Here is a 21,042-nt window from a genome sequence, read left to right as displayed (position 1 = left end):
GTTTGATATTATACATGTACAGTAATTTTTTTTTTTTTTTTGCTCAAGTGCTGGTAAGAATGAATGCTATCGTGCCCCAAAATCCGATCCGATGAAGTTTGGAGAGTTTAAGAATCCTCTGATGCCTAAATTAGGCAAAGCTTTGATAGAACAAAGTAGAAAAGGAAACCTAAAATTACGAGCTATGAATGAGAATAGATGAGATGAGTTGCCTTCCTGGCCCCCAAAATCTATTTATATAGAGATATGCCAACCTTATTTGCACCTCTTAAAATATGTGGAGCTTTAAGTGCTCATGTTGATCCACCCATATTTTAAATGTGTGTGCCATTTGTCACTTTGCCATTGGATGGTGTAACCAAGTTGTAATGGTAATAAGGTCATCGAATTAGGGCCATATCAAATACCAATGTAACACATGAGACCGATTTTTGGCATAACAATGAGGTTTCTACATTGCAATTTTAAGGTCATGTATTTGAAATACAAAAATAGCCACTCTGAAAAATAAAGCGGTATATATCCGACACTTTTTAGACTCGTCAATGGTAGAAGGCCGATGCACTGTAACTGCACATGTAAAAAAAAAAATTATGTCTATGACAAATTGTATGAGGGTACAACCGTACAATAAAACAGGTATAAACTAATTTGGAACGCAAAGCAATTTTTGCAGAAGAATTTTGTATTCATGCATCCGCAAGAGAGCAATAGAGGAATTTTCTGTTGGACAAAATTACCTATGAATGCTCTTACATGATCGGGATGCAGCCCGTGTGATTTGCTAATGCATGACGATGCCCAAGCAAATTCAATGCTCTATTACAGTGCTTGTTGGGGGAAAAACCCCAAGTCATACCGCCACGGAGGCGCTCGGCTAGAGAGCGCTGACCGGAAAGGCGCTCGGCCAAAGAGCGCCGACCAGGAGGATGCTCGGCCAAAGAATGCCGACCAGGAAGACGCTCGACTAAAGGGCGCCGACCAGAGAGAGCGCCAAGAGGCGCCCAATCAAAATAACCAAGTAGAGATGCTCGGATAGGAAGAGCCGACCAGCGAACGCCGACCAGAGAAGCGCTCAACTAGAAAGCGCTGACTAGAGACAACGCCAAATAGAGGCGCTCGGCTAGAAGGTGTTCGCCCAAAGGGCGTCGACCAGGAGTACTCGAAGCAACCCCGCCACAGGGCGCCCCTCTGGGCGACCAGCTCGGCTCGGCACCCTTGCCGAGCCGATGCCTTAACTAATACTCCTCCCCGCCAAGCTTTCTCGAAAGGTCCGGCGGCTATACACGCGACTCTACTACAGCCTGCCACTATCTCCAAGCTATCAAGGCATAAGATCTCTGCAGGTATTCGGCACGACCTGCCATTAATGCATGAGACTCCCTCAAGTCTCCGATGCACCCAGTCATTTAATGAGCACGGCCCAAGACGATCTCCGGATCAATGAACCATCAGAGCGTATGGCTCTTCCTGACCGCCGGTTCATTCGGTAATAAATGCACTTACCGTCCACGGACCCCAGGCCCACCACAGCCGGCGGTTCAACCACTCCAACAGGTCCGATCGACCGTGACAACTCCCTGATTCCGGTCCGATTCGGTCCCGTTCTCCACTACGCCATTAATGGGCCAAATCGTGCCCAATTATTACAAAAGAGGACAAACCTCCTGTCACCTCCCAGGTAACAAAAATCCTTCTATAAAAGGAAACCTGGGGGGAAAAGGATGGGGGCCCCCCGGACAGAACCCTCCTGGACCGGGTGAAAAGAAACAAACAGCACAGACACAATAGAGGATATCACCCTCTTCATCTTCTTCATCTTATCCAAATATTCCTGCTGTCTTCTCCAGCATCGGAGGGCCGGCGCCGGGGAGCCCGGCCACCGGCTTTTTGCAGGACTTACACCCCTCCAGAAGGACGTCACCAGTCGGCGCGCCGCCGACCACCGTCCCTGCAGCGAAGCTCCTCCTTCCCCGGCTTCGCGGTAGCCCCCGGGTCCAATTTCCAGCAACAGTGCTAAACAAACATTGAAAGGCCAATTAGCAGCTTAAAATTTAACAAGAATTCCTTACATATGCACGCTAAAAGATCATGCATTTACTATTATTAGCTTAAAAATAGAGTTTTTTTTGCATGAATATTTTTCTACAAATTTAAATTTGCATGAATATCTTCTTAAAATTTATATTTATTTCTGTACCCTCATAAAATACTGTTTTTGCACAAATGCCTATATTTAATTAAAAATAAAATAAAATTTTGAAATTATTTTTTTTGTCTTTCATAAATAGTTTTTTCACATCTACTCATAAAAAATATTTTAGTCATTTTAATTTGAAACGATTAATTTTTTAACGGTATTAAATGGTGTAGGCACATATGCAAAAATAAGGATAAAAAAAAGTAGAATAACAAAAATAAGTATTTTACTAAGTATACATGTAAATATCAATTTTGGATGGATATTTATGCAAAATTTGATATTTGGTGGTATTTCTGTAAAAAAAAAAACCTTGATAATAACGGTATCAAATGGCGCTTAGTGCAACTTAGACACGTGGCAGAGCAAGTGATTTCCTGTATTTCTCTAGTGACACGTGCAGATACAATAACAGTTAGTCAGCAGTGCCGGTCAAAACCCATCCGCCCGAATCGTCACCACAGAAATGGAATAATACCGTCAGCTCCCAGAATGTCTACCGTCCAAATAACATACCTTCCATATCTATGAGAATCACCAGCCGTCCGAATACTCCACCTCCCGCTCATCAAAACGGCGAACCAGCATCAAGGTGAACCCCCGAATTCAAAAGCGCGCTCCTCCTCGTGCCTCCGCATCCGGCGTCGCCGAACGCACGTCACCCTTCTTCTCAACTGAAGAAAATAACAAAAAGAAAAAAAAGGTAAAAAAATGCACCACCACTATCACCGACGGGTGACGCCCTACGCCTCACTCCAGTCTCCAGAAGCCCGGATCCAGATCTCCACACCACTAGAAATGGACGACAACGAGCACTGAGCCAAACGAGATCCAATCCAATCCCGTTCCCTTCGATTTCTTGATTTCTTGACGACGATCGAGAAAGTAAGAAATAAGGAGCGATGCAAGGGCGGCCGCTGCCGAGCCGGACGGCGAGTTTCTGGGCGGAGAGCCTGGGTCAGAGAGCGCTCCATCTCGTGGGCAACCTCGGCTTCGCCCTCTTCGTCCTCGGCGTCCTGGCCTTCACCATCATCGCCGCCACATACCACCCCGACGACCCCCTCCTCCACCCCTCCTCCAAGCTCACCTCCTTCCTCACCGCCACCTCCTCCGCCACCTTCCGCTCCGACGACTCCGTCCTCCGCACCGGCGAGGACTTCCTCAACGCTTCCGCCGCCTCCGACGACGATCCCTCCCCCGCCATCCGCCTCGCCGATGTCTCCCCCACCGCCGCTGGCGATTGCGACGACAAGGGCGGCCCTATCGACTGCAAGGACCCGGAGGTCTACCACGTCATGATGCAAGCCTCCATCGAGACCTACCGCAACAACCACTTCTACCGCTTCGGCAAGCCCGCCCCCGGCGCCGGCGATGGCCGCACCTGCGACATGGCCTGGCGCTTCCGCCCCAAGGACGCCAAGCGCGCCGCCTTCTACAAGGACTACCGCCGCTTCGATCTCGCCCGCGGCCCCAACTGCACCTACTCCGTCGTCAAGATTGGCGATTACCATACCGGCGTCAACGCCCGCAAGAAGAAGAACAAGCTCAAGGGCGGCCCCTCCTCTGACACCCTCTCCTCCTCCTCCGCCGACGGCTTGGATCCCAGGAATGGCGAGAAGCCCTTTGTTGTTCCGGTCGTCGGCGAGGCCGTGAACGACACCCTCCCTGTGGTGGAGTCCGAAGGCAAGTTCAGCGCCGGCAAGTACCTCATCTACACCGGCGGCGGCGACCGCTGCAAGCCTATGAATCACTACCTCTGGAGCTTCCTTTGTGCCCTGGGAGAAGCCCAGTACCTGAACCGAACCCTCATCATGGATCTCAGCATCTGCCTCAATTCCATGTACACCTCCACGAATCAAGACGAAGAGGGCAAGGATTTCCGGTTCTACTTCGATTTCGAGCACTTGAGGGACTCGGCGTCGGTCCTTGATGAGCGCCAGTTCTGGAAAGACTGGGCCTTGTGGCAGAAGAAGGACCGGCTGGGGCTCCACCTGGTGGAGAACTTCAAAGTCACGCCCATGAAGCTGGCCGAGGTGAAGGACGCCCTCATCATGAGGAAGTTCGGCGCCGTCGAGCCTGACAACTACTGGTACAGGGTCTGCGAGGGGGAAACGGAGTCGGTGATCCAGAGGCCATGGCACCTCATTTGGAAATCTCGCCGCTTGATGGATATAGTCTCCGGTATCGCCTCAAGGATGAACTGGGACTTTGATTCGGTTCATGTCGTCAGAGGAGAGAAGGCCAGGAACACCGAGCTCTGGCCTAATTTGGCAAGGGACACATCCCCTGAGGCTCTACTGTCGACACTGGGGGAGAAGATTGATGACCGGAGGCACCTCTATATCGCTACAAATGAGCCTGATACCTCCTTCTTTGATCCATTGAAGGATAAGTATATAGTTCATTTCTTTGACGATTTCAAGGACTTGTGGGATGAGAATAGTGAGTGGTATACAGAGACCCAGAGGCTCAACATTGGGATTCCGGTGGAGTTTGATGGCTACATGAGGGTGGAGGTTGACACCGAAGTGTTCCTGAGGGGCAAGAAGCAGATTGAGACATTCAATGATCTCACAAGTGATTGCAAAGATGGGATTAATGCTTGCCGCACAGATTCCTGAACTACTGATGGATTCACTCGGTATGCAGAAATTTTGAAGAGTTTTCCTTGTGTTAATTGCTTTAGTAGATTTGCTGAAGATTCCTATGGCCTTGTAAGAAAATTTAATTCTTGGTGTGATAGGGGCTGCTATGCTCTGCCTACAGATTGGTAGCATTCTGATGAATTTATTGTCTAGCAAGCTTACCATTTTCTTTTTGAAATTTGAGTTGACTATATTAGTTGAGTTCTTTGGATACAATGGCCTTGTTGTTGTCCTCAATGTTGGAGCAGCTAATGTGTTTCTGTTATGCTGATTGCCATTGATGGCAATTTGTTGTTGGTCATGGTACTCTTACATCATCTCTTTTGATAGCTGCCGCTTTAGTGAATATTGGAAGCTTTAGTTTCTTTCCAAAGCAGGTCCCTAGGTTTTTCGTTTTCTTTTTCCTTTTTTTTTTTGTTTGTGGTGGTGGGTTGGGGGGGGGGGCTGCTTGGTGTCAGCCATCAGAAGCCGACATCATCATTGCCTAATATTGTAATATCTTTATTGCAAACAGTTGTAACTATTTTTGGGGTTTTTGATAATAAACAACCTGAGTTGGATGCACGTATGCTAATTGGTGAATATCTAACATTTGTGGTTAACTCCTTTAGTGAGCATCTAATGTTGCCTGTTTATTTAGAGTATCCAAGTAAAGGAATGGAAAATTGCACTGAGTTTGGGATTATTAGCACCTGGTCGGGCATCTGAAAATTCTTTAGGCAAAGCCTATTTCTTTTTCAAATGTCATGATATTTTTTTTATTTAATTTAGCTTTGCACCTGGGTATAGATTTTTAGTGCAGCTATGAACAGAGCACTCCTGTGTATAGTTGGTAGTAGTGTTATATGTGTGCAATTTTGTCTCTTTGGACCCTTCTTGCTGTATTACTGCTGTTGTGTACTTTGACTGGTTTCCCTCATGGTTAAGTATCAAACTTTTGTATTTCTCATCCTTTGCCCATAGCGTAGTAATTGTTGAATTTGGGTCTAGTTAATTCTGTTTCGCTTAAATCAATTGCATTATCCACCATAAATTTTAGTTCTCATGAGGATGATTATGCTGGCCACTTTGCCTTCGGACATTCTTGGGCAATTAATTTTTGCTTTGACATTGTGTGCTTTCTTGAGAAGTCATCTGGCCTGGTGCTAGGACGTGGATTGACCTGCTTTATGGCTACATTGCAGTCTTGTTATGTGCTTGTCCCTTTATTGATTGTTTTTGTCATAGATATCACTTTGTCGTCTCTACAATGTCATGAAATTTGCCTTTTACACACTTTTCCTTCATATCTTCCACCATGGTCTATCTTAATACGTCTTCATCTGTTTGGCTATTCTTCTGGATGGTGCTCAAGTTTTGGTCATATGTGCAAATTCTATATTATTTCTTATATATTCTGACTGTCATAGGACTCCCATATATTCTATTTTATTTAACTGGTGCATTAATGTTGATGTACCAACAAAAGGAAAAATTAACAATTCATTTATTGCCAACATGCTGCCAAATTCAAGAGCTGTATAAGCTATCTTTTAATATTTGCATCGGAGATTGTAAGCGAGGAATCTCGTAGATTATTAAGGAGATGTCACTGCTTGCTTTAAATCAAATTGTTGTCCATTTGAGATAGCATGGGAATTTAAGGCAAAACATTCGCCATCAGAGAATGCACAAGAATCTGTTCTGAATGGAAAATGACGTTCTGATCATGGCAATCACAAGATGAGGCTTCCTTTTCTTTGTGATTAGCTAGTTAATCAAAGTATGAATTTCTTTTTTGATTAAAAACATGTGATACCCATTTCATCTAAATTGTACATATATTTTGGTTATTATTGTTGTGTCATTTTTTTAAGTATGGGAGAACTATTTATGCAACTTGGTGAAGGCCAAAACTTCCTCTTATTCTGGCTTTTGCACAAGTCAAAAATTAAATGATTTCTCTTCCCCACATTCAATTTTTTGGTGGTTTTATGATTTGTTTAAAATCCTGTGCAAGATTCATGGCCGCTAGACTTCATTGCAAGCCATCAAGAAGCATTTCTTGCAGACAGGTGGGGGTGCTGATGAGTGTTGATTCAGCGATGCTTCAGTAGGGAGCCTTCTGTTGTATCAACGTGTTAGATCTAATTGCCTAGCATGGAGTTTTTCACAACCAATATTTGGTGTCTAAGACACTCTTTATACATATTTTAGTGTTTTACAAGTTATTTTTAATCTTTTCTCGAGCTCTAATGAATTTCATAATCACAAAACATGTCTAAGTTTTTATTTCTTTTCATTTGTTTGTTTGGTAAATCATTAGTTCATGCAAGCTATTAATATGTGAAGTATTGACGATGGTTTTAGAAAATTTTGCAGGTAGGTGGGATGTCAGTTTGGCAAAAATATGCAGAGGTAAACATCTGACTTGGTGTGTTATCGTAAAGCCATAAACAGACACTTTAAAACAAGTTTCCTGGAAAATCACAGGTTTTCATCATTGTTGATGATGTCCTTTATTAACTAAGTAGCGCGGTGGTACACTGTTTTCCCCTCATCCACAAATGTTGGGGTTGACAATGTTGTGGCAGGATGTCATTTAGCACCAACACCATCTGTTTTACAGTGAAGGAAAAGAGATCAGGAGGCTGATGCTTTGGTCAGCATTCCTTCTCGCAACAAGATCTTTAAAGCTATGCTGAAAGATCTGAGACACTGCAACACTGCAGGATGTTCAGTTACTCCGAGTTATCCCAGCAGAACTTGCTCTGTTTGGATGGCTAAGGCATCATGTTGGGAAGGTTATGAGGCAGCTAAGGCTTGTATAGACACACAAAATTTGCAAACCAAATATTGTTTATTCTTCACCTCTAAGATTCTTCTGGTTGTCATATATGATTTTCTTTGTTGAAATCAACATGAATAGAAACTGCCTTGATATCTAAATTGGTTATCTCTAAGATCAAAGCATGGAGCTAGCTTTATTAGATGTTGTGTCTAGCTTTTGTCACCATATAAAGGGCAAAGATATAATTAGACCAACATCTTTTAAGATTGGATTTTTTGCCAGCTTGTATAATGATCGAGTTTCATCTGCAGAGGATCTTTCTTCAATAAATCAGATTTGAAGAAAGAGGAGCCATTGAAAACCTAGAACCTTTCTTCCTCTTTCAATAAATCGTGTGTTAAGGTGTGCGCCCTCTTGCCTCATGAAGAGTCTTGCAATGCTTTTTGAATCACAACATTCTCTCCTGTAGGTGAGTGAGGTTTTGCACTTTGTACATATCTTCTCTTCATTTATTTTTCTGTTCTTCATAAATTAGATTATATTAGGTCTGTTACTTAGTTATGGGTGATCAGAAGAATGGACAACATAATCTATAGTGGCTACCGCTGTGCTGTCTCTGCAGAAATAAATCTAACCTTTATCACAGCATAGCATAGTTTTCCATTTTGTGTGATAATTTGGTTGTCAATACTTTATTACCTCCTGGTTCTTACTATTGATGATATTTTTGTGAAAGCTCTTTCATATGTCATTAAGTGTTTTTATTGGTTCCATCATGGAGAAATTAGGGAGAGAAAAAGGAAAAAACGGGAGAAGGAAACAGAAAAATAGGGAAAGGAGGGGAAGAGAGAGCAAAGAAAGCAGAAAAAAATGAGAAGGGGAAGGCAATTGGAAGGGTTACAGATGCCCAGTCTGTTAAGAGTACCTCTCATGCTGTGATTCTGAAGGCTCTTAATCAGCAAAGGAGTTCTTCAGATTGGGAGATTTCTTGCCAAGTGATGTTTATGCTTGCTGTCACCCACACCTGCAGCTGAACAGTCCTGTGAATAAGATTGGCAGGGATTATAAGATTTTTACTTAAAGGTCTGAGTCTACAGGTGTATAGGGATAGAAGTAATAGAAAAGTAAACCCTTCCAGCATGTGAAGGACAAATTCTTGTTGTTCTTTTGCTTTTGGATGGATCAGTGATTGTGGAAGGTACGAGTTGTGAAGATGTTGGTGGAATTTTTCAGTTCATGTGAACTGGTCATCCATCCATGGAAACATGTAGTTGATCTTTGCTTCACTACAATCTAATCAAGGCACTAAATCATTGATCACTCTTTTCCATTCCTAACTGTGTCATATGTTTTTGAAGGCTGTGAGCCTTTGACGTTAGTTTGCGCAAAGTGTAGGTTATTTCACTAATTGTGGGCACAGAGATAATGAATGACTAGGTTGAGAGTGTGTGTGTGAGAGAGAGAAAATTGCAGATTGTCAATAAGAAAATAATGATCTAGTGGGCACTAGCCATCAATGTAACTTTGAAATTCATATTATACAACCAATGGTTCTCCCATCCCTAACTCTTCGCAAGGTATCCTCCTCTAACATAAATAAACAAGTGCACTAGCCAATGTTCAATTTCTTCTCTTCGTCGGATCACTCAACTTTTGATAAATCTTTTCAAAAAAAAAATCATCTTTGAAATGTTTTTCTTAGGCTTCCTTGAGCCTCTTTTACTTCCCTCAGGGAAAAAAATGCAATGTCTCAAGACATGTTGGTTATCTAGTTTGGCAAGCAACTGATTAAGGTTATTCACAGATGTTAAGAGCTTAAATTCCTGCCAAAAATAACTACAACAAACCTGAACTTTTTTGACATGCAGCAAGTCACCATTCACCTTATTTGTGAAATCCCAGCCTTTGAAAATCAAATATACTTTCTCTTTAACACACACACGCGCGCGGAGGGGGAGAGAGAGGAGGGTTTCGTAGATTGAATCAAAGTTGATACTGTTCTAGCCTTCTAGGGTACTGTTATGCATGATTGTTGCTATGGTTGCAGTTATATTTCGGATGCTGTATTTATGTTAACTACTGAAACTTTTATCTTTTTCTCTGCACAATCAGATGAAGGCGATTCACTTAATTAGCTTTTTTTGGTGGTGGTTACCAAATATTGTAATGTTGTCAACTTAGTTCGTCTTATATTAATTCTTCTTTTTCTCCTCTCAGCATCTCAGCACATAAAGATAGACTTGCTGATCTGATCTGGGAAGAGAACTTCCTCAAATGAAAGAACTGTAATAAAGAAATGCAGGAAAGTGGATGGGAGCATTTTACCCCTTGATGTCGTGGCTGAGATTATTCAATAGCTACGTATGAAGATAATCATAAAGTTCAGGTGCATTTGCAAATCTTGTTTTTTTCCCCTTGTACTAACACTTAACAGTCTGAGTGCAGCAATAGTTTTAATTTGTTGACTTTTAGACTCTGCCGTGCAATTTATGCAGTCCTGTTTGTCTTCCATGCAACTTGTATTTCAGTTGATTGAGGTTGTGCCTTGGATTTACTGCCCTTTTACATTCTATTGGTTATAGATTTTATAGTTGATTCTTGATTTGATGGTTAATTGATGTTTAATTTCTGATTTATATTTAAGCGTGTACAAAGTAATAATAGTTGCATGTAAACAAGCCTAACTGCAGAGATATTGAGCTTATATGGGCTAAACTCAAAACGATCGTCAAACAAGTAAACAGATGTTAGGTTTTTTTAAATCTTCTCAGGTAGGGTTGAATGTTCTTTTGGCATTACCTGAAAAATTCGATGCCTGGTTTTGTTTGTGCACTCCTTGCAAAGGATGCATCAATGGGCTGGCCAACAGGAATTCTGCCATATGAGACTAGTTTACACTCTGCTGGTTTTCTAGCGATCTGTGGTATCCATGGAGTGCGAGCTTGATGCTCTTAGGTGTGAATTCGAGCATCCATAAGATATTCTTTTTTTTTTCTTTTTTTAAATAAGTATTTTAGCAAAGACAGAGACTTACTAACAACAGAAGAAGACTGGCACACAAGTATCAATAATTCAATAGCCATTTGTTAGATGGTTGAGATGCCGTCAAATGAAAGTTGTGAACTAATGATATTCTTAAGAGAAAAATGTGATGCAATTGCTAGTTTTATTACTAATCAATACTGTTATTATTTGTCTAAAAATAGTACGTGCACTTCATCAGCTTGTGGGACAAAATGTAATCAGATAATGAAACACCTCGCTGCTGCAGTTGAACATCGCGCTTTATATCATACATAAACTCTGATAGTAGAAGGGTGTGTGTTTTTGAAAAGCCGACTGTAGTTGGCGGGCTTACACTGGTCTGTCCTGTCATACTTCCCTCTATAGCAATTAGCTGGGTCACCTCCCCTCCCTTTTCCAACATCTCAACATGGTATGCCATACCGGTTCGGATCAGGTAGTACGAAGCATACTGTACCGTACCAGTTCAGTAGCAGTATTCGGTATGGATGACGTATCCATGCTTGGTATGCCAAAAAAATTCTGTATTATACTATACCAATACCGTGCTAGTGTGGCACCAGTATGGATCCGGTCTTGAGGCATCAAACTTTGACCCTTAGCTTCGGTGGATAGATAGCATTCACATGCAAGCCCCCATGCCACACTGCGACGTCCTCGGTGGCTTGACAGAATCTGGCATGTTGAAGCTGAGAGCGAGATTCAATGCATATCTATCTTGGCCACGGCCAAATCCTTTCAAGAATACCACCAAAGTGATGGGGTGACAGCGGCGGCAGATACTTGCAATATAGGTTGCTGGTCTTGCAGCTCGCTGTTTGGCATGTTGGCCGCCTTTTGCCATCGCCAGTGCACTTTGTGCGTGCCCTTATAAATCCAGACCACTCGGGTTGATAAGCAAGGTTCTCTGCATGCTGCTTTGGAGCTCGAATCCAGTCAGGTTCTTCGGTAGCTGAGGATGGTCCGGACTGTCTATGGTCACTGGTCGGCCGTGGACAAGCAATTGCTGGTTATATTTAGGATTGATGTGTTTGTAGCTGATGATGCAAACTGTTGATTGACTAGCATAAGGTTGTTCTGACAAAAGAGAATAGTATAAGGTTACAGAATTTTAGCTATGAGACTAGTATTTGAAGGTTCTAACCTCCAACAAGGAAATCAAAGAAGATGACCATGTCTTTTACATCCATTATGGAGGAGCTTCTTGTGATTGGTATGCTGATTGAGAGGATTTTATAGGAGTTTGATCTCTGAATTGCAATTTAAAGAATGGAGAGGGTAGGGTTGTCCAAGGTGGAAAAGGAGAGTATTCCAGAGGTTACCGTATTGTGAGTCGGAGTAAGAATAATTTTGCTGTCACATTAAATAAAGCAATGCTCTGTGGATCATTTTTCGGATGTATCCTGTAGCATAGCTCATGTCTCATGCACCTAGACTCCTGAAAGATATTTAAATTTTTATTTATCTGTGAATCCAGATGATGTTAACTGATAGAAGCTAACTTTAGCTATTCCACGAGATTTCTCTTATAAATGGTTTGCCTAATATTGCTTATAAAAAGTATGAGCATATTTTGAAAGTTCTGGAATGGTTTAATTTACTGCTATTGAAAAAATCTGAATTTGGTTGTTAATTCCTTGTTTGTATTTCAAACAAATCTGTGGCTTGTTTTAAGCATAGTTTAGGCAGTAAAATTTAATGACTATCATAAAAAGGCATCAAAAATAAAAGTTTTGGTCAAGATTCTTCATTATTAAATGGCAGCCAGACCGGATATAAAAGGTCCTTCAACAGTGATTTGATTTGCTGATTAGTCCAGCGACATTATTGATTAGAGTGTACTAAAAACTTTGGTACTTTAACATGGTAGTTAAAAAATCTGAAAAAGAATCAAGCAAGCATGCTGTGCAAGCTTAGCAAGTGCTGTATCATTAGCAGTTCATTTTTATGTTGTTCTAGTCTCCCGTTTTTATGCGTTTTTGTTTTCAATGGTCTATAGTTAATATATTGCTTACATTTATAAAGCTCTGTTGAAGACTCTGCATGGTCAGTCCAAATTGCTATAACAGATATAGGCAGGCCCTATCCAGCATATACCCCAAGTTTAAATTTTATACAGGCCAAACCCAAGGCCCAGGCCATCACCCCTTCAGCCCGATGCCCAAATAGAAATAGATGAGAGTGATTTTGGTTAATTGGCTAGCCCTTTGGCCCATTTTAAGTTGCCCAGCCCAGCCCTAAGCCAGCCCAACTCGGTAGAGCCTGGCTTATTAGCAGCGTTAATTGCTGCGGAAAACAAAGAATTTGTTTCTGCTAATATGTATGATTTTGCTCTTGTTCATGAAATGCATAATTTAATCTGGCACTATAAAATATCTAGTTGAAGGTCAAGCATACCCTTCTGCAGTTTTTATCATGACAAGAAGGCCTTCTTCTATGTGCCTACCTGTGCAACCCTCCAGTTGTTTCTTTTTTGAGCAAAACCCTGCAGTTTTTTCTTCTACATGCCTACATACATGCATTCACTGATTGATTTCTAAGATCAGAATATGACTCTAAATTACAAGGACAAACAAAATCATAAACCTTTTTCTTTTTATGCTGATTGCCCGGGCAGGAGTTTCAGAATTTACCTTTTTCTTCACGCACTGTCCTCTGGATCATGCAACCAAGGAGAATGGTTGCGCGCATTTGTTGCTTACAACTAGGTTTTCTGCCGAGACAAACATTTTCTGAGTTTAATACTTCCGATGCCATTCATTTCTTGATTACTCTGCACACACTGAATTTTTCAGTCACACCTCCATATGCTGAACCCAAAGTATTCGGCCTCAAAAAACTCCTATACTTGCAGATTTGAGTACATAGCATCTACAACAACGCATACCCTTCACTTTGAAGAGAGGTATATGCCGGAATATGTTTTGCAAGTTCGAAGGTCTTAGGCGAATTGGATTTGGAGGTTGTCTTCTATTATGGGCTTAACTGGTGAGATTCTATAAACAGAAAATGTCTTCTAAAAGTTTCAAGTGCATGCATGCAGGTGAGTGTCTTAGCTTAGCTTCCTACTGTTTTGTGGAACAATATGGCTGATTGTAATTGTGATCTACCTGCTTTTTAGTACCCTCATTACCTAGTTAACAAGTTTCCATGTCACTTGCTGCGATTTTTAATTATTGTTATTTTCAGTCACTATACTATTGTCTGTTTCCATTTAATTCAAATATCTTGATGGACCATTCCATGTTACATGGATGGCCGTGATTGTGTAGTCGACCATCAACAGCAACGTTGTCCCACTTTCTTGGACGCCCTTCCACCACCTCATTGCCTGCCCTTACTCCACCTATCCACGTCTCCACAACCGTGAATACTTCTAAGAAAATGTCTATTTAAAGGGTGCTGCTGAATTCTGTGCATAGATAAAGCCAGAAACATGGCATGGTGTTCCGTTTGTCTGATATAAAATCTAATACGCTTCGAAAAGCTCACATGATCTGGTATATGTCCTTCAAAGAAGTATCCAACATTTTTTTAGCACCACCATTAGCTTCATCCTAGAAATATCAATCAAATTAGCTGAATGATCTTTCAGAACAAACCAAAATTGTTCTTTGAAAGAAATTTCGGGGTCTGAAGAAACCCATAAGCAATTTTGAGCTACAAAATGGTGGTAGAATTTCAACCACACACAATAGCATCGGTCCTCCATCGGTATCGGGACCATCTCTGGTGCAACCTTTATTAGCAAGCTCACTGGCACCTTCTTTTTGACCCTAGTGGTGAACTTTTAGGAGTTCTCATAATCATAATGAATTAAGATCCATTTTACTTGCCTCATCAACTATGTCCACAAGGTTTTAGAGAAATGAGGTGGATATTTGTCATCTTTGCTGGCCCCTATATCTACTATAAACACACATTGGTCCACTAGAGAGAGAGAGAGAGAGGTGAATAGTTGGTTAGACTATTAGAACTACGAAAGTTTGCCAATTAGGTAGTTGATGGTTGTCAACATATATATCATCTCTTGTCCACTGGTTTCTCCAATAAAATGCCGATATTAAATTAAATGAAAAACTGGCACCTAATTAATTTGCAGAGGAAGAAAATATACATGTTGCGTCGAAACTTCATTGCTCTAGCATTCAAACTTTTCCCAAGATATTCTTTACTTACCCATTCTATTTGGACATAGGCTACATGCCACAACTCAAGATCTTACCCGAAAAGACTAGTTGAAAAATATTACGATCGATCTGGAGTCAGCCCCTATGAACCCATGCTGTAGTATCACTCAGACTATGTAGTTAGGTTCGTAGCCGAAAGGTATTGCTTGAGCTTTTTTGGTTTTGTATAAGTATTCAACATCTATCATGTGGGATTAAACATATACTTGTGCGCTTTCTCATGCTACATATCAAATCCTCCACCATTCGTCATCGGCCCGCCAACTTGATAAATTCGAGATATGAACGCAAGCCTCTGGTACAACTGCCAGGAGATCGACTTCCCTGGTAAGCTAAACCCACAGCTTTCTTTCAACAGAAGGCCAAATATCATCATCCTTTCCTCCGAATTGAAAATTAGGTAAAGATGGCTTTCCGGGATGTAACATGACACCCAAACAGTCCAAACTATGGAGCTTAACTCCATGAATGACCTGCGGCCACTCCACTGCCATGACTTCCACAAGCACTCCAAGACACACCGGACTGTTACCTTTAAACAGTAGAGAGCTGCTTTCCCAAAAAAAGGATGTAAAACCTCACGGAAGCAGCGTGAGGTGGGGAGTGGAGACTGAGAGCAGAGCAGACCTAAAGTTGGGTGGAGTTGGTATGAGGTCACTGTCGTTAAAGGCTTTGGAGGTCACAGAAAATACGTCTCAGTTTCAACTTCCAGGATCCAAGTGGAGCTTAACAACATCACTACGGCTACTGCTAGTTGCCACTACCTCCAGTGGCACAACAGCTTGAACCACACCGGAATTCCTACGCCAACATCGCTAGTAGAAACACAATGGTCATGTGAGAGGCTTTGTCTAGTTTGTGGCTCTCACATATCTCTCTTTTTCACACAACGGTGGCATGGTCTCTCAAGCTTTGGCAACACCAGGACCCCAGAAGTAAAGGTTGAGTGTTGGGATGAACTGTTTTCATCCAATGCGTTCAACTGCAGGGGACTGCAGTAGGTATGCTCAAGGAACAATCGAATTAAATTACATGAATAGTTGGTTGAGTTTGTAAATGATTAATTACCTTGCAGAATGACATGAGAATAATTTAGAGAATCATTTAGTTGGTCTATGGAAATTCTTGGGCTTCTGAACAAAATTCAATTACTCCAGAATTATCAACAATTCTTTTGGCGGTAGTGCTTAATCTCTCTCTCTCTCTCTCTCTCAAAAAAAAAGGAAAAAAAAAAAGAGCAGTCGAGTGGGGTGGAAGTGGGTCTGTTATGTTTAAAACCCCAAATATTTGGGATGCATCATGACCATTAAGGTAGGATGCATTAATAATCCATTTAAAAGGTCAACTATAGTTCTTGGAAACTTTAAGATAGTGTGATCGAGAATATATATATTTTATCTTTGACATTTCCACTTCTTAGCTACAGCGGGGAGCTTCATGTTATATTTCTGATCTATGTAGAAGATACTGTACAAATATGGTAGCCAGCAGCATCCAAGCAGCCTTTTGGGAGGATTGATGTCAAAGAGTAGAAATATAGGCTTCCTTCCATGCAATTTGAGGACGATAATTTAGCAAACAAATGCGAAGCTCTCTACTGTCTCATCTACACTTCAAGATGCTTAAAGGTGTATGCAAGACTTCACATTTCTAAGTTTATTAACCAGTGAAGAATTTCATAAGGTTGATTCAAAATTCAACTTTCAAAGTTGACGAATTTAATCCCACAGGGAGATCGAATTGAGATCGGTTGTTCAGAGATCAAGCTAGAAAGGTAACGAGTGTTTGGTGGCTTTACATGACTAGTTACACTTAATTAGCTCATGTGGGCCTCATTGATGCGTCGGCATGGTAGAAAACCATAGCTGGTGTATGTGCCGGTGAGAAGTATATTAAGTGGCACATGGCATTAGACCAAGGAATAAGGTGTAAACCTCCAATCAAGATTCAAGGGGCGTAGTGGTTGCCCATCTACAAAGCTAACCTCTTAACAAAAAAGAAAGAAAAATAGCTAAAGAAGAGAAGAAGGCATTGACTCCCCCCACTCCACGCCACTAACTTAGAGGCGATAATAACGCGAACAAAGAACTCTCTAAATGATTGGGAGTCCGGTTGGTACTGGTTTTCTTGATCCCAATGCATTATCTAACTTCGCAGCTAATGTTTGGGTGGAACTTCCTTATTTTTTGCTCCTCTTAGCGGATTAATCGCCGAATCTGTCCTTGCTAACGGTGGAAGGCTGGCATGAGTCTGTCTCTCTCTCTCTCTCTCTCTATCTATCTATCTATCAAACGTGGGAAGTGGTGCCGAATATTCTACAGGAGATAGCCGTTTCTCCGGCATACTCTCGTAGAGTGTCCCACTTTCCACTCATGTGGCCTTTGAAGTGAAGGTTATCTTGCCCTGTGGAAGGGTCTATATTAAACTACTTCACTAGTTGAGTGATTCTTTGAATTATTCTCAGAGAATCAAATTGACAAATGGTTATTTATCATCCATAAGTTTTTTTTTTTTTGATGTAAAAGGAAGGCAAAAAGGAGCCACCCATCTTTTATTGAAGATTATTCATATTTACAACAGAGATGAGTTGCATTGTCAGGAGGGAAGAGGAACAGATGCGAGAAAAAGAAATTAAATGGTTCCAAAACCAAGTGTCTGATAATCAGGATAGAAGATGTTGATGCTCGTAAGTTTTATTGTAAGAAAAGTAGCAGGAAAGTCGCTAATATTGTATAAAAATGATGGAAGAATTGTCTATGTCAAGCTGGAGAAGTACCTTCTGGAAATTCAAACACAACCTCCTCGCGTTAGACTTGAATTCTATACAAATTTTATGACTTATTCATAAACCATATTAATTAAGAAGAAGTCATGGACTATAAATTGTTGTTGCCATCTGTTGTCACTTGTGGTGGTGGTGTTGCCATCATTGTCATCACTTTTTATATTCTAATCTTTTCAATTTACTCAAAATTCTTTCTTAATGTTTTAGCTAATTCTTCAGTTATTTCTAAATTCCAGGAACTCTGTCTCTACCTAAATTGTTCCTTGCACAGCTAAGTTTGGTCTAGTTGGCAGTCGGTAGAGTAACATCAAGCAAGCCTTATCCGCAGGAACATGAAACACCACCCAACTGTTCTACTATTAGCTGGGTTCAGCGAGGGGTAGGGGATGTATCTGTGGTTCAATTAATTGAAGTATAATGGGAGAGAAGTATAAATTGGACTGGTGGAGAGAAGAGTGGGGAATGGAACAGAGGAAGCCACTCCCACCAACCGATGCCTTGCTTGCACCACCACCTAATGACATTAGGAAGAGACCTGGCTGGCTCTGCCCTTTCGTGCCTCACACAACCAACCCAAGCAGCAATTCGTTACGCCAAGAATCTGCCCTTCTTAATCCACTCATCCTCCACCCCCCTCGTTGACTTGGCCCCCACAAATTACAGCACTCTCCTTCCTTTGGCTACAAATCTGCACATCCTCCATGTCAATCGCTTCGAGCCATTCAATCCAGTATCCAACCTTAAATATATTTCTACTATATCTATCGAATCCAAATCTACTATATCTATCACAACTAATGTATTATTTAAGTTACTTGATCCTATATAAATATCTATCTGTACGAATCTTTACAGTACCAATTAAAAAAAAAAAAAAACAAGTTAAAGTTGGTGAGTAATATTAGGGATGGTAGGCTAAGTTGTGCATTCTCTAGAGGCAAAAATAGCTGTTTTCAGTTGGCGAGATATGTGGCCGTTGCATACACCATCACCACTACTTCAAGTCCCCCCACTATCTTTAGCTCCAGTAGTTTTGAGAGGATTAGCTGAAACCCGTTCTCTAGTAGTTGGGAACAAGCAAGGCCTCGATTTTAAAAATAGCATTCAAAAGACTCTATCTAATATAACTAAAAGCTAATAAAGAGAGAGAAATTTAAAGGGGCCGGAGGAGCGCATTTTCCGTGGTTCCAGGCTTGCACTCCAATCCTATCAGCAAGAATCGTCGCCCAAAAGGAACGGGTTTGCTTCGAAGCCAACCGAATCTCTCTCTCTCTCTCTCTCTCTCTCTCTCATCACATTATTACTCGCTCATTTCTCTCTTTTTATATTCTTTTTGGAGAGAGGACTTGTGAAGGACGCAGCATCCTGTTATCGTGGTCCACTTTGGTGTAATAGCTATGAGCTTTTTTTATTTCCTTTTGCAATTGGCCAGCCCGTCCTAGTTAAGACGAAAGCCTTGGCTGGTGTCAAGTGTACACTACTCAAAAAATAAGGGGCTCTCTCTCCATCTATAGCTCCCCACTCCCCTCTCTTTACTCCAAGCCTCTTCAATTTCCTCCTAATTCCACATGTCCTTATTCCTTCCCCTCTCCTCTTGCGTTTCTCTTGCTGCCTATATTTAAACACCATCCTGTGAGTAAGTGTAGAGCTTAGAAACGGAAGGCTGGCCGACTTATTCGCGGTTAGCCAAAGGGGCGGCTTTCCTAAGTTTTGACTCCCAAAACTCCATTCCAATTCATTCGCTATAAATATAAACGCCTCTCAACACCACATTCACATCCCTCTCTTTCCCTCTCTGCCTCTAAAAACCCCCTCCATTCCTCACCACTCTCTCTTGCTTCCTCTCTTGTTTCCCAACTCCCCACCTCCCTTTCCTCCTCCCCACCTCGATCTCCTCGTCCGCAGCCTTCTGAGGAGGGGAGAGCAATGGAAACTCCCGAGGAAGCCGTTTTCTCCAACAACGACACCGAGTGCACCCATGCCGTTGTGAAAGGAAAGCGAACCAAGCGCCAGAAGCTCCACCTCCCGCCGTCCCCAGCCGCCGCCGGCGCCGCCTCTTCGACCTCCTCAGCTGAATTCTCCGGGACCACCACCGAGGAGGAGGAGGACATGGCCAACTGCCTCATCCTCCTTGCCCAAGGTAGAGCCCTCGATACCGGCCCAAAGCCTCAAATACCAAGAGAAGAAGGTGCCGCTGACCCGGCCAACAGCAACGGTGCGACCGAGAAGTTCACCAGCCGCAGGTTCGCCGAGACCACCACCACGACCAACGGCAAGGCTGGATTCTATGTCTACGAGTGCAAGACGTGCAGCAAATGCTTCCCTTCGTTCCAAGCGCTCGGCGGGCATCGAGCAAGCCACAAGAAGCCCAAGCTAGCGATCCCGACGACAGGAACCGAAGACAAGAAAGCGGCGGTGGTCATCGATGGAGATAGCCTCCAAATAAGCATGAATTCGTTCTCGAAGTCAATCATGGCCGCCACCAACGCCAATAGCAATAGCACTAGCAACAGCAAGCCGAAGGTCCATGAGTGCTCGATATGTGGGTCGGAATTCTCCTCAGGGCAAGCATTGGGAGGCCACATGAGGCGTCACCGACCGCTGAGCATCCCGGAGACCTCGGAAACGAAGAAGGAGCGGAACGTTCTCTCTTTGGATCTTAACCTCCCCGCTCCATCTGATGACGACCGTGGAGAATTCCCGAAATCGCCGTCAGACGTCGTAGCCTTCCCATTCGAAAGCAAACAGCCGCTCGTCTTCTCGGCGTCGGCCTTGGTGGACTGCCATTATTAAGAAGGCAATGAAATCAAAACTGTCCTCGTTATTTTTTTTTTCTTTCAAAAACTCAAACCAGATCGGGAATTATGGGGGGTCATGTGAATTATATCTTTTACCATTTATCATTGATTCTTTGGATTCTTTACTCTAGTTGTTCTCCTATGGAGATGGGTGCTCATGATGCTATGTAACAAGAATGAAGAAAAAGGCTATCCTTGTGTTCATGAAAAGGGAGCTAGCGAGTTCAAGGCTCTTCCTTCTTCTTCCTTTTTTTTTAGTTATCATTTGCTGTTTTCTTTGTTTAATTGAAGGCAAGGTGTAGTGTAAAGTAATATTAATGAGGTGGCGAGGGTGGTTAGAATAGGGTCGGTTTTGTTTCTCCACCAAGGAAAGGGGTCTTGGATCAGGTTCCCCTCCCTTCATGTGTTTGTTTCATCTGCAAGCCAACTAACTCTCTTCGCATAAATGCGAGAAAGGAGCAAAAGATGATATGGAAAGGAGGCAAGTAGCTGACTGCCCATGCACATACTCAGAACAACTCTTTCTTCTTTAGATTTTTTGCATAAATAACCTTCATCAATATTCTTTCAAAATTAATATTTACATGTATACCCTCATAAAATTTGCCATTATACAAATGTCCGCAATAT

The 21,042-nt window shown here is 42.2% G+C and overlaps 2 protein-coding genes across 11 annotated transcripts; both read left to right on the top strand.

Moving 5' to 3' along the window:
• Nucleotides 1–2,729: 2,729 nt before the first annotated feature.
• LOC103705500 (uncharacterized) lies at nt 2,730–16,036 on the top strand. Of its 10 annotated transcripts, none has more exons than XR_603793.6 (5): nt 2,730–4,841; nt 7,207–7,242; nt 7,927–8,084; nt 9,833–10,001; nt 13,494–16,036. XR_603793.6 is itself a non-coding variant. In XM_008789231.6 (2 exons), exon 1 carries the CDS (start codon nt 3,103–3,105, stop codon nt 4,819–4,821), a length of 1,719 nt encoding a protein of 572 aa, XP_008787453.3. In that variant the 5' UTR covers nt 2,730–3,102; the 3' UTR covers nt 4,822–4,841; nt 9,833–10,205. The 10 variants fall into 10 exon arrangements, 1 of the variants encoding a protein (XP_008787453.3); XR_015973926.2 differs by having other exon boundaries at nt 7,318–8,084; XR_003385350.4 differs by having other exon boundaries at nt 7,195–7,242.
• Nucleotides 16,037–19,147: 3,111 nt separating this feature from the next.
• Nucleotides 19,148–20,652, top strand: LOC103705501 (zinc finger protein ZAT5). The gene has a single exon (XM_008789232.6). The coding sequence runs from the start codon at nt 19,541–19,543 to the stop codon at nt 20,405–20,407; it is 867 nt and encodes a 288-aa protein (XP_008787454.2). The 5' UTR covers nt 19,148–19,540; the 3' UTR covers nt 20,408–20,652.
• The last annotated feature ends 390 nt before the right edge of the window (nt 20,653–21,042 follow it).

Source organism: Phoenix dactylifera, chromosome 16, assembly GCF_051530095.1.
Source record: "Phoenix dactylifera cultivar Ajwa chromosome 16, Ajwa_hap1_PhDact_Kaust_v1.1, whole genome shotgun sequence".
Classification (NCBI taxonomy): domain Eukaryota; kingdom Viridiplantae; phylum Streptophyta; class Magnoliopsida; order Arecales; family Arecaceae; genus Phoenix; species Phoenix dactylifera.
The sequence above is the reverse complement of the archived record's forward strand: the minus strand, read 5'-3'. Positions and strand labels throughout refer to the sequence as shown.